At 48.6% G+C, this 15,082-nt stretch overlaps 1 protein-coding gene across 1 annotated transcript in view; it reads left to right on the top strand.

Moving 5' to 3' along the window:
- The window catches only part of rac1a (Rac family small GTPase 1a), a 15,884-nt gene extending 2,268 nt beyond the window's left edge, over positions 1-13,616 (top strand). The window contains exons 2-6 of the mRNA XM_078418052.1: positions 2,065-2,136; positions 3,031-3,148; positions 7,161-7,223; positions 9,316-9,475; positions 11,879-13,616. Coding sequence (XP_078274178.1) covers positions 2,065-2,136; positions 3,031-3,148; positions 7,161-7,223; positions 9,316-9,475; positions 11,879-12,009 — 544 coding nt within the window. The 3' untranslated portion in view covers positions 12,010-13,616. The remainder of the gene's footprint in view (positions 1-2,064; positions 2,137-3,030; positions 3,149-7,160; positions 7,224-9,315; positions 9,476-11,878) is intronic.
- Positions 13,617-15,082: the final 1,466 nt, after the last annotated feature.

The following is a 15,082-nucleotide window of genomic DNA, read 5'->3' as shown; positions in this document are numbered from 1 at the left end:
CCTTCCCCCCCTCCCCTTCCCTTCCCCCCCCCCCTTCCCTTCCCCCCCCCCTTCCCTTCCCCCCCCCAACACTAGGTGTCTTCCCCTCCCCTCCCTTTTTATGTCTTGAGGATTGTGCAGTTTGATTCAAGAACCTGATGGTTGTCGGCAAGCAGCTGTTGCTGATTCCGGTGGTGTGGGACTTCAGACTTCTGTACCCCCTGCCTGACTGTTAGGGTGGCATAGCTGGTAGAGCCGCTGCCTCACAGTGCCTGAGACCTGGGTTCGATCCTGATTTCGGGTACTGTCTGTGAGGAGTTTGCACGTTCTCCCTGTGACCACCGACTGCTCCGGTTTCCATTCATGTCCTAAAGACTCGTGGATTTGTAGGTTAATTGGCATCTATAAACTGCCCCTAGTGTGTAGGGAGTGGATGAGAAAGTGGGATAACACAACGAATGTGAACGGGTTATTAATGGTCAACGTGGGCTGAAGGGCCTGATTCCAAACTGTATCTGTAAACTAAAGTAGCCGTGAGAAGAGGGCGCCGGCCGGATGGTGGGGATCCTCAATGATAGATGCCGCCTTCTTGAGGCAGTGCCTCTTGTAGATGCAAAAGGGTCCCGACCCGAAACGTCACCTATCCATGTTCTCCAGAGATGCTGCCTGACTCGCTGAGTTGCTCCAACACTAGGTGTCTTTCCTCATGTTGATGATGGGTGGGGCTGTGCTCATGATAGACCGGCCTGAGTCCACCACTGTCTACAGCCTCTTGTGTATTCATTTAAGAGTTGACTTTTGTTTACATTCTTTCCCTGGCCTAAAACACCTAATACCCCAAACTGTGCTGACCTAATTGCTGCCTAGTTACCCTCTTAAATTTCAAATCTGTTCCTAGCCTTGCCCTTCACTTTGCCCAACCTGATGATTCCCAATCCTCACCTTTAAGCACCGGGAGAGTGGCTTTGCCTTCAGAAGTGTGCATTCATGTCTGCACTCCCTGGCCTTAACCCACTAGCCTCTTCAAAAACAAGACATTGTCAAGCAGCTAAATCTTTGATAACACTCCTGTGAAATACTTTGTAGCATTTTATCAATACATATTTGCCATTTCTATAATTTTTTTCTATGGCTTGTATAACCTCACAACTATAAATCAAATCCAGCTAATTAAATCAGGAGCGTGTGTCTGTGAAGTCTTGTTCACAATCCCACACTTGGTTAAGTGTTTCATAATCAGAACCCAACACCATCTTCACATTCCTAGCTTCTGTTTGTACAGCAGCACTTTACATCTGCTTTCATTTGTGGCTGCTCGGGGGGGGGGGGGGGGGGGGGGGGGGGGGGGGGTCAGAACTCTCTCTGTGACCTCTTGTTTTAATTCATGAATGTTGCTCTTTCTCTGTGCCCTCCCCCCCCCCCCCCTCACATCCCAAAGGCGTGCAGGTTTGTAGGTTAATTGACTTCTGTAAATTCCCCCCCCCCCCTTTGCAGGGAGTGGATGTGAAAGTGGGATAACAAAGAACAGGTTATTGATAGTCGGTGGGGACGATGGGCCGAAGGGCCTGTTTTCATGCTGTATCTTCAAACAGTCAACCACAGGCAGACAGTGTTGACCCTTGTTCCACTCCTGAGGCAGCCCATCCCTCTGGAATTCCGTCTCTTAAACCTCTCCCGACAAACCTTGATATCTTATTCACGTTGTAAGATAAAAGGTCTTTTTATAACGCACTCTATTCCCCCAAGCCCTCTCTCCAAGCCACCCATGTCCAGTGTCCTGTGGGCGCTGGCTCTGCCGGCTTTGGGTGCTGAATGGGCCCCCAGGGTGACCCCCTTGGTGCTCTCTGCTCACTGCCACATAATCTGCTCGCATGGTGTCTATTTATAAAGTTCCTTCCACCAGACTTCTTGGAACGGGTGCACTGACTGTGGTCACATCAGGCAGGCGATGGTGGGGAACGGGTGAGGTCACCGGCAGATGTGCCTCTGTCAGAGCTGCCCGCGGCGGCACAACAGCCCGTCCAGCCTGGTTCGGCTCCCTCAGTGTGGGCCGTCTAACTCCCCTCTGTTCTCTCCCGTCTGCAGCGCGGTGGGTAAGACATGTCTTCTCATCAGCTACACGACCAACGCCTTCCCAGGAGAATACATCCCCACCGTGTGAGTCTGCGTCTCGCGTTTCCGCGGCGGGGAGGGGGAGGGGGCATGGGGCATGGAGTCTGAAACCGGCCCAGTGTTCACTGGAATGGTCGCGGGGAGGGGCACGGGGTGGGGACTTGACTGAGAGATGGATGAGCTATAGAGGAGCGTTGGGAGCAAGCGAGACGTATTGGAGAGGTGGGTGTGGACAGTGAGGGAGGGGAGCAGTGCATAGGGCAGGGGAGGGGTGTGTAGGGAGGAAGACGGGTGCAGACAGTGATGGAGGGCGGAAAGAGCAGTGCACGGGGGGGTGGAGTGTGCGAGAGGAAGGAGGGTTTTCGCTCGGTGAGGATGGAGAAAGGGAGAATGTGGGGTGAGTGTGGGGAGGGGGGTATCTTGGGTGACGGTGGGGAAGGGGGGCATATGGGGTGAGTGTGGGGAGGGGGTATCTGGGGTGAAGGTGGGGAAGGGGGGCATATGGGGTGAGTGTGGGAAGGGGGGGTATCGGGTGGGGAAGGGGGGCATGTGGGGTAAGGGAAGGGGCATATAGGTTGAGGGAGAGGGAGGGGAAGGGGGTATGTGGGGTGAGTGTGGGGGGTTATGTGGAGTGAGGGTGGGTAAGGGGGGTATGTGGGGTGAGGGAGGGAGGGGAAGGGTGTGTGGGGTGAGGGTGGGGAAGGGCAGTATGTGGGGTGAGTGGGGAAGGTGGGGTGAGGCAGGGGAAGCGGTGTGGGCAGTGAGGAGGGAGGTGTATGGTGAGAGGGGTAGGGTGTGATGCATGGGGTGAGGATGGGGGGGGGTTATAGCATGGTCTCTGGGTTGACAGAGATGGGTTGGGTGGGCCTTTGTGGGGGGGGGGGAGCTTTGCCTGCCCTTTGCCTGCCCCCTCCCAGCTGAAGCTGCCTCTCCCCGCAGCTTTGACAACTACTCGGCCAACGTGATGGTGGACGGCAAGCCGGTGAACCTGGGGCTCTGGGACACGGCCGGGCAGGAGGACTACGACCGCCTGCGGCCACTCTCCTACCCCCAGACCGTGAGTGTCACCCGCGGGGGAGGGGTGGATGGTGGGGAGGGTGGGGCAGAGGGAGGGTAGGGGCGATGCGTGAGGAGGTGATGTGAGGGGGGGGGGGTGTCGGGGCATTGGGCAGGAGGGGTGGTGTTGGTGGGGGGGGCAGAGGCAAGGTTGGGGCCGGTGCCTAAGGAGAGGGAGGGGGCGATGTGGAACTCAGCATGTCGGGCAGCATCTGTGGAGGGAATGGACAAGCTGGGACAGGTCCCTTCTTCAGACGTAGTAGATGGGGCAGAAAGCTGGAAAAGATGACGGCAGGATAAAGCCTAGGGAGTGATAGGTGGATGCAGGTGAGGTGTTTGGCAGATGGGCGGAAGAAGGCTAGAGATTAAAAAGGACACAAAGGGTCAGAGAAGGATTGGTACGTGTGTCTGGGGTTATGGGGAGAAGGCAGGAGAATGGGGTTGAGAGGGGAAGATAGATCAGCCATGGTGGAGTAGACCTGATGGGCTGGATGGCCTAACTCAACTTTTAGAACTAAGGAGAGAAGAGTGAAATGTAAAGCCAAACGGGGGGATATGGGTAGTAGGGGTTAGGGGTTAGGCTTGGGGGGAAAGGGGTGAGATAATGGGACAAATGAGGGAAGGAGAGGGAGAAAGGGGGCTTGTTACTGAAAATTGGAGAACTCTCTGTTCACACCGTTAGGTTGTAAACTACCCTATTGGATTATGTGGTGCTGTTCCTTCAGTTGACATGCTGGGTTGTTTATTCAACCCCGGTCTCCATATCCCAGCTTCCTTCTCTTGTTTATGTTCTGTTGTTGCCAACCAGGTATTGGAATGACAGTGCAGCCATTCTAGTGGAAGGGGGTGTTAACTTGATCCGTTAATGATTGTTATGGATTTCCCCCGCTGTTCTGCTTCCTCCTTGCAGTGGAGCAGTGACAAGTGGTTCGTTCTTCGCCAGTTTAACCCACACCAAGTATTGTTGCCCCGTCCCATCTTTTGACAACCCTTGTTGTCCGTCAGCCCTGAGGTGCCTGCTCCTCCTTGATATCAATCCATAGTTCTGAAATCAGGGAAAAAATTCCAGATGCTGGAAATCTGAGATAAAAATAAAAATCCTGTGGTATTAAACGGTTTCATAGAGTCTTACAGCACAGAAACAGGCCCTTCGCCCCTGCTCGTCCATGCCGACCAAGATGCCCCAACTCGGGAGATACAAGGAACGGCTGGAATCTTGAGCAAAACCCACAGTGCTGGAGGAACTCAGCGGGTCAGGCAGCATCTGTGAAGTGACTGTCAAGTCAAGTTTATTTGTCACATACACGATGTGCAGTGAAATGAAAGTGGCAATGCCTGCGGATTGTGCAAAAAAAAAAGAATTACAGTTACAGCATATAAATTAAAGTTAATACAGAGAAGACAAAATGTAGTCCCTGGAGTTATAATAGTTAACAGTCCTGATGGCCTGTGGGAAGAGACTCCATCTCATCCTCTCCGTTTTCACAACGTGACAGCGGAGGCGCTTGCCTGACCGTAGCAGCTGGAACAGTCCGTTGCTGGGGTGGCAGGGGTCCCTCATAATCTTGCCTGCTCTGGATAGGTCCTGCAGGGGGGCGAGTGTAGTTCCCATGGTGCATTCTGCCGAACGCACTACTCTCTGCAGAGCTTTCCTGTCCTGGGCAGAGCTGTTCCCAAACCAGACTGTGATGTTGCCGGACAGGATGCTCTTTACAGCCCCAGAGTAGAAGCATTGCAGGATCCTCAGAGGCACTCTGAATTTCCTCAGCTGTCTATGGTGGTAAAGGCACTGCTTTCGGATCAGGACTGAAGAAGGGTCCCAACCTGAAACAATGCATGCCCCATCTAAACTAGTCCCATTTGCCCGTGTCTTGCCCATATCCCTCTGAGCCTTTCGTATCCACATACTTTTAAAATGTTGTTGTACCCGCCTCAATTACTTCCTCTGGCAGCTCGTTCCTCTCGTCCACCACCCTCTATGATGTTTACAAAAAAAACAAAGTGCTGGAGTAACTCAGCAGGTTTAGTTTAGAGATACAGTGCAAAACAGGTCCTTCAGCCCATTGAGTCTGCGCTGACCAGCGATCCCTGTACACTAACACCCTCCTACACATTAAGGATAATTTATAATCTCTACCAAAGCCAATTAACCTACAAACCTGTACGTCTGTGGAGTGTGGGAGGAAACCGGAGCATCCGGAGAGAACCCATGTGGTCACAGGGAGAACGTACAAATTCCGTACAGACTGTATCCACATTCAAGATCGAATCCAGGTCTCTGGCGCTGTAAGGCAGCAACTCTACTGCTGCACCACAGTGCCGCTCAGCATCTCGAGAGAACATGGATGGTGACCTTTCTGGTCGGGACCCTTCTTCAGATTAGATTGTTTCCTCTCTGAAGTTCTGGGCCGGACATTATCTGTGGAAGATAAACTTCCGCTTACCTTCTGAAGTCCTGGAACTAATATTTCTGTGTTGTCCCACTTTCCCATTCACACCCTACGATTTTACAGAGTCCAATTCACCTCCAAACCCAGCAAGTCTTTGCGACGTGGTAGGAAACCCACGTGGTCAAAGGAAGAAAGTGCAAACCACACAGACTGCACCCGAGGTCGGGATCAAATCCGGGTCTCTGGTGCTGTCAGGCAGGGGCTCTTCCTGCAGTGCCACAGTGCCGACCACTTAGCTGATACCGTAAAGGATAAACGTGGAGAAATGGGACGAGAGTAGGTGGGCATTGTGGATGAGTTGGGCCGTAGAGGCTGTTTCCATGCTGTGTCCTCAAAACTCTGTTACATTCAAGCCCTGTGGACAGTTTGAGCCTGGCTCTTTGATCCTCTGATACAGACTCTCGAGATTCTTTTCTGGTGCAGGCAGGGCTGGAGTGGAGTGTTGCATGTTGCAACATGCAGCCCCACCTGCACCTTTACGGGACAGACTGTTTGAGTGACTGGCTGCCCTGTTTATTTTCAGGGTGTGTAACCTGGCTGAGTTCTTAATCCTTTTAAACAACCCAGCGGTATGAACATTGATTTCTCTCATTTCAAGTAACCCCTCCATTTCCTCTCTCGGTCCCTCCCCCGCCCGGGTTGTCCTGACAGTTCCACTGTTTGCAGCCATATATCCCTTCGTTATCACCTCTTCCACAGCCAACAATGAACCATTGTGAGCTCCACCTTACTTCGTCATTGCGCTGGCTCTGATTTGTTCTGAACCTTTTTATACCTCTAGTTTCCCTCTCCCCTGACATTCAGTCTGAAGAAGGGGTTTGGACCTGAAATGTCACCTATTCCTTTTCTCCGGAGGTGCTGTCTGACCCGCTCAGTTCCTCCTAATCCTTTTAACCAGCTTTAGCAGCAGTCGGGATAGCAGCTTGGGAGCCGAGATTCCTGGAAGTGGGAGAATCTGGGATCAGAGGGCACAGTCTCAGAATAAAAGGACGTACGTTTAGAAAGGAGATGAGAAGGAATTTGAGATGGAAAGATAGATCAGCCATGATTGAATGGTATAGACTTAATGGGCCAAATGGCCTGATTTTGGTCCAATGACTTAAGACTTACAAGAGCATTCAGCTTACTGAGGGATGCACTTCCAATATTATTACCACGTTTTTTTGTTTTTAGAGATATAGCACAGAAACAGGCCCTTCGCCCCAGCGAGTCTGCGCCGACCAGCGATCACCCTGTGCACAAGCACTATCCTATACACTAGGGACAATTTACAGATGCCAATTAACCTGCACGTCTTTGGAATGTGGGAGAAAACCCACGTGGTCACAGGGAGAATGTGCAAAATCTGTACAGACAGCACCTGTAGTCAGGATTGAACCGGGGCACTGTGGGGCAGCAACTCTACAGCTGCGCTACTGTGCCGCCAAAGATATGGTGACTCGTTGTTCTGAGTCAGCTGCTGATTGGGTTTCTCTGCATCTTCCTTTGTGCAGGGCACCCATTGGGTATGTGGGGGGGATAGAGACGGTAACCTACAGTGATTCTGTGTCTGTTCCACTACAGGATGTGTTCCTGATCTGCTTCTCGCTGGTCAGCCCGGCTTCCTTTGAAAATGTCCGTGCCAAGGTGAGTGCCAACTCCTCCCTCCACCCTGTCAGATGCTTCTGTTACCGTCTTACCTGAGTGCTGCTGTAATTAAAGGTGGCAGGGTATATATAAGAGTCCGATCAAATATTTAAGTGTCTTATGTCCTCACAACGAGTTCCGCAAGGGTCGGTGCTGGGGCTGTTTCTCTTCACTTTGTATATTAATGATTTTGAATAAAGGAACTGAAGGCTTTGTGGCCAAGTTTGCAGATGATGCTAAGATAGGTGGAGAGGCAGGCAGTGTAGAGGAAGCAAGGACTCTGCAGAAGGACTTGGACTGGTTAGGAGTGGGCAGAGAAGTGGCAGATGAAATTCAGTATCGCAAAGTGCGGAGTCATACATTTTGGTAATAAGAATAAAGGCGTAGATTATTTTCTAAATGGAGAGAGAATCCAGAAATCAGAGATGCAAAAGGACTTGGGAGTATTGGTGCAGGAGTCCCAAAAAGTTAACTTGCATCAATAGTAAGGAAGGCAAATATAATGCTAGCATTTGTATCAAGAGGACTGGGATACAAAAACAGAGATGTAATGCTGAGGCTCTATAAGGCGCTGGTCAGGCCGCATTTGGAGTACTGAGCAAATTTGGGCCCCATATCTGAGGAAGGATGTGCTGGCTCTGGAGAGGGTCCAGACGTGGTTTACTAGAATGATTCCAGGTATGAGTGGGTTAGCATATGATGAGCGTCTGACAGCACTGGGCCTCTACTCGCTGGAGTTTAGAAGGTTGAGGGGGGATCTCATTGAAACTTACAGAATAATAAAAGGCATAGATAGAGTGGATGTGGAAATGATGTTTCCACTGGTGGGAGAGTCTAGGACCAGAGGTCATAGCCTCAGAATTAAAGGGCTCTCTTTTAGAAAGGAGGTAAGGAAGAACTTCTTTAGTCACAGGGGAGTTAATCTGTGGAACTCATTGCCACAGTGAGGAGGTCAAGTCAGTGGATATTTTTAAATCAGAGATAGACACATTCTTGATTTGAACAGGTGTTAAGGGGAGAAGGTTGGAAAATGGGATTAGGAGACAGAGATCAGGCGTGATTGAATGGCGGAGTGGACTCGATGGACCGAATGGCCTAATTCTACTTTTACTTGTGAACAATGAAATTCTTGCTTGCAGCAGCATAACAGGCCTGTAATCACAATACACATAGATAATAGAAACAAGCAAAGAATTCAATAAATTAATAACCCCGATAGTACTGCCAAAAAACCTTGCGTCTTTAATGCAACCAGAAATAGTCCATTGAGGTTAGTGTTACGCAGTGTTCAAGAGCCTGATGGTTGTTGGGAAGAAGCTGTTCTTGAACCTGGTGGTCACGGTTTGCAGACTCCTGTATCTTCTCCTGATGGCAGGAATGAAATGAGAGCGTGTCCAGGGTGGTTTGCGTCTTTGATGATGCTGGCTGCATTTTGAGGCAGTGCCTCTTATAGATCCCTTCTATGGTGGGGAGGTCGGTACCCATGAGGGACCAGGCAGTGTCAATCACTCTCTATAATCTCCGTTGTTCCTGGGCATTTGGGTTGCTGAATCGGCGAAGGATCTGCATAAGGATAGTTTAGTTTAGTTTATTGTCACGTATACCGAGGTACAGTGAAAAGCTTTTGTTGCGTGCTAACCAGTCAGCAGAAAGACAATAAATTATTACAATCGAGCTATCCACAGTGTACAGATACATGATAAAGGGAATAACATTCAGTGCACGATAAAGTCCAGTTAAGTCTGATTAAAGATAGTCCGAGGGTCTCCAATGAGGTAGATGGATCAGGATTGCTCTCTAATTGTTGATAGGATGGTTCAGTTGCCTGAAAACAGCTGGGAAGAAACTGTCCCTGAATCGAGGTGTGCGTTTTCACACTTCTGTACCTCTTGCCTGATGGTAGAGGGAAGAAGAGGGAGTGGCCGGGGTGAGACTGGAACTTGATTATGCTGCTGGCCTTGCCGAGGCAGGCGGGGTGAAGTTAAATGGAGTCAGTGGAAGAGATTTTGGTTTGTGTGATGTTCTGGGCTGCGAACACAATTCTCAGTAAGGTTGATGATTTTACTCTTTTTCTCTCTTCCCCCCCTCCCAGTGGTATCCAGAGGTTCGGCACCATTGCCCAAACACGCCCATCATCCTGGTGGGCACCAAGCTGGACCTGCGAGATGACAAGGACACAATTGAGAAGCTGAGGGAGAAGAAGCTGACCCCCATCACCTACCCCCAGGGCCTGGCCATGGCGAAGGAGATCGGTAGGTGCCCCTCCCCTGCAGCGGCCTCGCTCTGTCCGCTCCCACCACTTGCCACTGGGGGCTGACACCAGCCCCGGCCGCACCCCTGATGGGGAGCAGAGAGCATTAACATGGAACAGCACAGGAACAGGCCCTCCGGCCCACAATGTCTGTGCTGAACATGATGCCAAGTTAATTTAATCTCCTCTGCCTGCACAGAGAACATGGAGCAGCACAGCAAAGGAGCAGGCCCTTTCCCAACAGTGTCCGTGCGGGACATGTTGCCAAGTTAAACTAATCTCTGTCTGAACACACAGCATTACGGTACAAGTACAGGCCCGGCAGCCCACAATGTTGGTGCCGAACATGATGCCCAGTTAAACTAATGTCCTCTGCCTGCACATGGAACAGAACAGCACAGGAGCAGGCACTTATTCCTGACTAGAGAGCACAGCTTTAAGATGAGAGTGGCAACATTTTACACTGACGTACAAGCCAAGAGTGGTGATGCCTGGAACGCTCAGCCAGGGGTGGTGGAGGAGGAGGAGGCAAATACGACAGCGGCATTTAAGAGACTTTTATATAGGCACGTGGATATGCAGGGAATGGAGGGATATGGATCACGTGCAGGCAGAGGAGATGAGTTTAACGTGGCATCATGTTTGGCACAGACATTGCGGCTGAAGGATAGCGGAGTCAGGGGGTATGGGGAGAAGGCAGGAATGGGGTACTGATTGAGAATGATCAGCCATGATCACATTGAATGGTGGTGCTGGCTCAAAGGGCCGAATGGCCTCCTCCACCTATTGTCTATTGTCCTGTGCTGTTCTGTGTTCTAAATCTCCTCCCGCAGAGAACGGGGAGAAGCCCCAGTGTGGTGGAAGTAGTTGAAGTGGAGACGAACATTAAATATCCAGTTCAGGCTGGAGGGGCCGAGTAGCATCGTATGTACTTGCGTACTTGCATTCAAAGAACATCGTGCAGTAGGTAAGAGAGGTGATTCCAGCGCTGGGTCTTCGCAGCTCAAAGCCACGGTCACCAGTGGTGGAGCAATGACAATGGGACGTGTGGGGATGAAGGGCCACCTGTATGAGTGATGGGCATCAATATGGGCCCTGACAAGGGCGTTTCCTGGATCTAATACTCCTTGTGTCTATTTGGGCAGTGAGTAGAGCCGCTGCCTCAGCGTCAGAGGCCCAGCCATGAGCTCGGGTGCTGTCTGTGTGGAGTTTGCACGTTCTCCCTGTGACCTCGTGAGTTTCCTCTGGGCGCTCAGAGGAAACCCACGAGGTCACAGGGAGAACGTGCAAACTCCACACGTCCCATTGTCATTGCTCCACCGCTGGTGACTGTTGTTTTTAGCTGCTAAGACCCAGCGCTGGAATCGCCTCACTCTCACCTACTGCACAATGTACCCACGGGGAGAACGTACAAACTTCGACAGACAGCACCTGTAGTCAGGATTGAACTCGGGTCCCTGGCGCTTCAAGGCAGCAACTCTACAGCTGTGCCATTGTGCTGCCCCTATAATTGAATAACAGTTTACAGGCTCAGGTTTATCACTTTTAACATTTGAGGCTTCCCTTCCATGAGGTACATTATCTCAGACACTTCCTGCCTACACTGGGACTCCTTTGAGACTTGTGTGCTGGGATCCATCAGTAATCTGAGATTGTGCAGCAGCTTTGAAGCTTGTCTAAACACGTCACAACCTTGCTGGGAGGCTGCAAAGATGAACAGACCCCCTCGGCTTATTTAGAAAATAGCCCGTGGCAGCTCACTGCAGTTTCATTGGAATTTAAACAATTTACAGCTTTTGACTATATTCACAATTTTTTTCAGAACTATGTGACACAAAAAGACAAAGTGCAGGAGTAACTCAGCAGGCCAGGCAGCATCTTTGGAGAACATGGATAGGTGATGCTGCGCCACTGTGCCGTCCACTGAGTCTGTTTCATATATCTATATCATATATATACAGCCGGGAACAGGCCTTTTCGGCCCTCCAAGTCTGTGCCGCCCAGCGATCCCCGCACATTAACACTATCCTACACCCACTAGGGACAATTTTTACATTTACCCAGCCAATTAACCTACATACCTGTACGTCTTTGGAGTGTGGGAGGAAACCGAAGATCTCGGAGAAAACCCACGCAGGTCACGGGGAGAACGTACAAACTCCTTACAGTGCAGCACCCGTAGTCAGGATCGAACCTGAGTCTCCGGCGCTGCATTCGCTGTAAAGCAGCAACTCTACCGCTGCGCTACCGTGCCGCCCTTTCGATGCTGGGCTTCTCTATGTTTTGTGCTTTAGATGGGGCATCTTGATTAGCATGGATGAGTTGGGCTGAAGAGCCTGTTTCCGTGCTGAGTGACACTATAAGTCGTTTTAATGCTGCTGTTGTGATCTGTTTGCTCCCCCAGGTTCGGTGAAGTATCTGGAGTGTTCGGCTTTAACTCAGCGCGGCCTTAAGACGGTCTTTGATGAAGCCATCCGTGCAGTTCTGTGTCCCATTCCTGTAAAGAAGAAGAAGAGAAGATGTTTTGTTTTGTAACTCTGCCCTTCTCTTGCCAGTTTACCAAGCCCACAGCATTGATTCAAATATGCCAATATTTTCCCTGCATTGTGATTACTTTTCCCTTTAGAATTGCTATTGAGCAGATATCTGTCTCATTTTTTTCTGATACTTACTAAGCAATGAAATAGGATCAATTAAACAACCTAGCATTTGCTCCCTCTCCCTCCCCTCCCTCTCTTTACCTAATTACGCTCTTCGTATTTAAATTGCCAAATTATCCACTATAACTAGATACAACACTTCATTTGCACTGCAAACACTAAATCATAGAAGGATTTGCACCTTGCCGTCATCTGGTACTGTTTACAACTTTTCCAGAACTCTAACCATTACTAGCGTAGGATCTATTCCCGACATCTCAGGATCACTCCAAATTAACCGTCAACACAAGCTGGAAGTAACTGTGTTGATGTAGAATTACCTAGAACAGCTCTGAAGGTGTGAACAGATATGAACACTTCAGAGGCGACTGGTAGCTTTAGTTGGGCCTGTTATTTTTCTCTCTATAATTACATTACATGCTAACCACATTACCTTGCTAGCTGGAAGTTGGCACAGATGCTTTATTGATGTAAGCGTTAAGTACGAGTTAATCATGTCTGCTGCTGCATTACTTAAACTTAAAACTAACATGTGGTAAGTCTACACCAATTACTGACTAATAAAACTAGGATGTGCTCCTGTTGGAGGTGTGCTTCAGAGTTTCACATTGAACCGAGCGTTTCAGTATTCTTGGGCGGATGCAGAGAAGGAAAACATGCTAGACCTTTGAAGGACTTGTGTGTGTTTTTGCTGAATTGTATATTTTTAGTGAAGATACAAACAAAGTGGTGACAAAGGCAGGAACAGATACTCGGGGTTCAAAAGAATGGTTCTTTGAAGGCATTGGGTCCTACCCAGCTTCTGATTTGTATCTTTACGGATTTTTTTTGTGTATAACATGCTTCTGAAATGGTTAACCTCACAACTGTGCGTGTGCCTAGCTAGATTTTCATTTTTAAAACAGTAAATTTTAACTTTTAAGTTGTCCCGCAGTGTCGTTCCTTGTTTTGAATGCAATGAAAGTGTTATTTTCATAAACTGGAAATTAATTACTGAGAACAGGATTGCAAATTTTTGTTAACACTTAATTTTGTGACAAATGCTAACGTAACTATATATATCTTCAGCAAAGGAACATTCTTATGACCTTGGTTTTTATCCCTCCGTGACTGCAGATCTTAAGATATTTCCTGCTTCAACATTGAGAAGCCCTAAAGACCAAAATTCTGCACGGAGTTAACGAACACCTTGCTTGTCCTTGTGCTTGGTTTAATTCTACCATAGACGCCTTATCTAAAATGTACATAATCCCAATGTATTTTCTACTTAATTTTTCTAAAGGTTTTGTTCTGTGCATGTTACCCATCTGTTCTGGAACAAAGGATTCCACTGGTGGAGAGGGGAACAGCTGGTAACAAAAATTAATCTGCTTTTTATATAAACAAGTGTTAAAATGTTGAAAAAAGAGGAATAGTTTGCTTGCATTCTCAATTACTGTTCTATGTTTACTGTGTGATTTAAATAAATGGTGACTACGTTGATTGGTTAGAGATTTGCATGTGATTTATATTGTCAGAAGTACTTCTGTTCACTTAAACCAAATTTCTCCACTGTACCTGATGTGTTTATTGGTGTCCCAGCTACGTGACAGGAAGGAGTTCCTTTTGCGTGAGTTGTTTGACTCAAAGCCTTGGACAAGTAAGATATAGGGAGGAAAGGTCGGAGGTAAGTGTCTTGGCTTGAAATAGTCTCACAATTAAGTGTTGAGATTAGGAAGATAAAATCATCATATCATATCATATATATACAGCCGGAAACAGGCCTTTTCGGCCCACCAAGTCCGTGCCGCCCAGCGATCCCCGTACATTAACACTATCCTACACCCACTAGGGACAATTTTTACATTTACCCAGCCAATTAACCTACATACCTGTACGTCTTTGGAGTGATTGAGGAAAGTATGTTCTAGGATCGATCGTTAAAATTAGACGGGGGAAGCAAGCCCACAAAAGGTTGACAAGCAAGAATATGACACATGGCTCAATTGAGCGAATCAAGGATGTTCAACGTAGAACAGTACAGCATAAAAACAGGTCCTTCGGCCCACAAACATATGCAGTCTGAAGAAGGGTCTCGACCCGAAACGTCACCCATTCCTTCTCTCCCGAGATGCTGCCTGGCCTGCTGAGTTACTCCAGCATTTTGTGAATAAATCGATTTGTACCAGCATCTGCAGTTATTTTCTTATACATATGCCAGACATGGTGCCAAGACCTTTCTTTTATTTTCCTGCACGTGATCCATATCCCTCCATTCCCTGCATATCCGTATGCCTAGCCAAATGTCTTACACACCTTTATTGTGTCCGCCACGACCACCACCCCTGGCACCGTGTTCCAGGCACTCAATGCCCTCTGTGGAAAAAAAACTCTCGCTCATCTCCTTTAAACTTTGTCCCTCTCACTTTAAAGTTATGCTAAGCTAAGTATTTGATTCTTCCGTCTTGGTTTTTGAGTCCACCCTATCTAAGCCTCATGATTTTATATATATACTTCTCTCTGGTTTCCCCACAATCTCTGGCATTCACATGTATGTTTATATATTTAATTGTCATTTATACAGACTATAGAAGAATGAAATCTGTACTTGCTGCAGCATTACAGGCCTATAAACATAATACAGAGATATCAAATAAACAGATATTCAATACATTAATTGCATTACTAGTGGAAAAAACCCCAGAAGTCCTTAGTTCATAGTTGCGGTTAGTTCCCCGTGCAGGTTGCAAGTGAGAGTTGGATAAGTTAAGGGCTAGAAACTGCTGTGGTTTGTAGCGAGAAGTTGAGGGAGGGTGATGTGACTTACTGAGTTGCAATTGTGAAGTTCACAGGTGATGAACTAGCTGAAGTTTCAACACCTTGTTAGCTGAAAGTTTGCTGAGGTGGTGAGAATTGGCCATTTTAGAGACTCAGGACAGGACTCCAAACCCTCAGTTAGTGTAATTTAC

Source organism: Rhinoraja longicauda, chromosome 21 (assembly GCF_053455715.1).
Source record: "Rhinoraja longicauda isolate Sanriku21f chromosome 21, sRhiLon1.1, whole genome shotgun sequence".
In the NCBI taxonomy this organism is placed as follows: domain Eukaryota; kingdom Metazoa; phylum Chordata; class Chondrichthyes; order Rajiformes; family Arhynchobatidae; genus Rhinoraja; species Rhinoraja longicauda.
The sequence above is the reverse complement of the archived record's forward strand: the minus strand, read 5'-3'. Positions and strand labels throughout refer to the sequence as shown.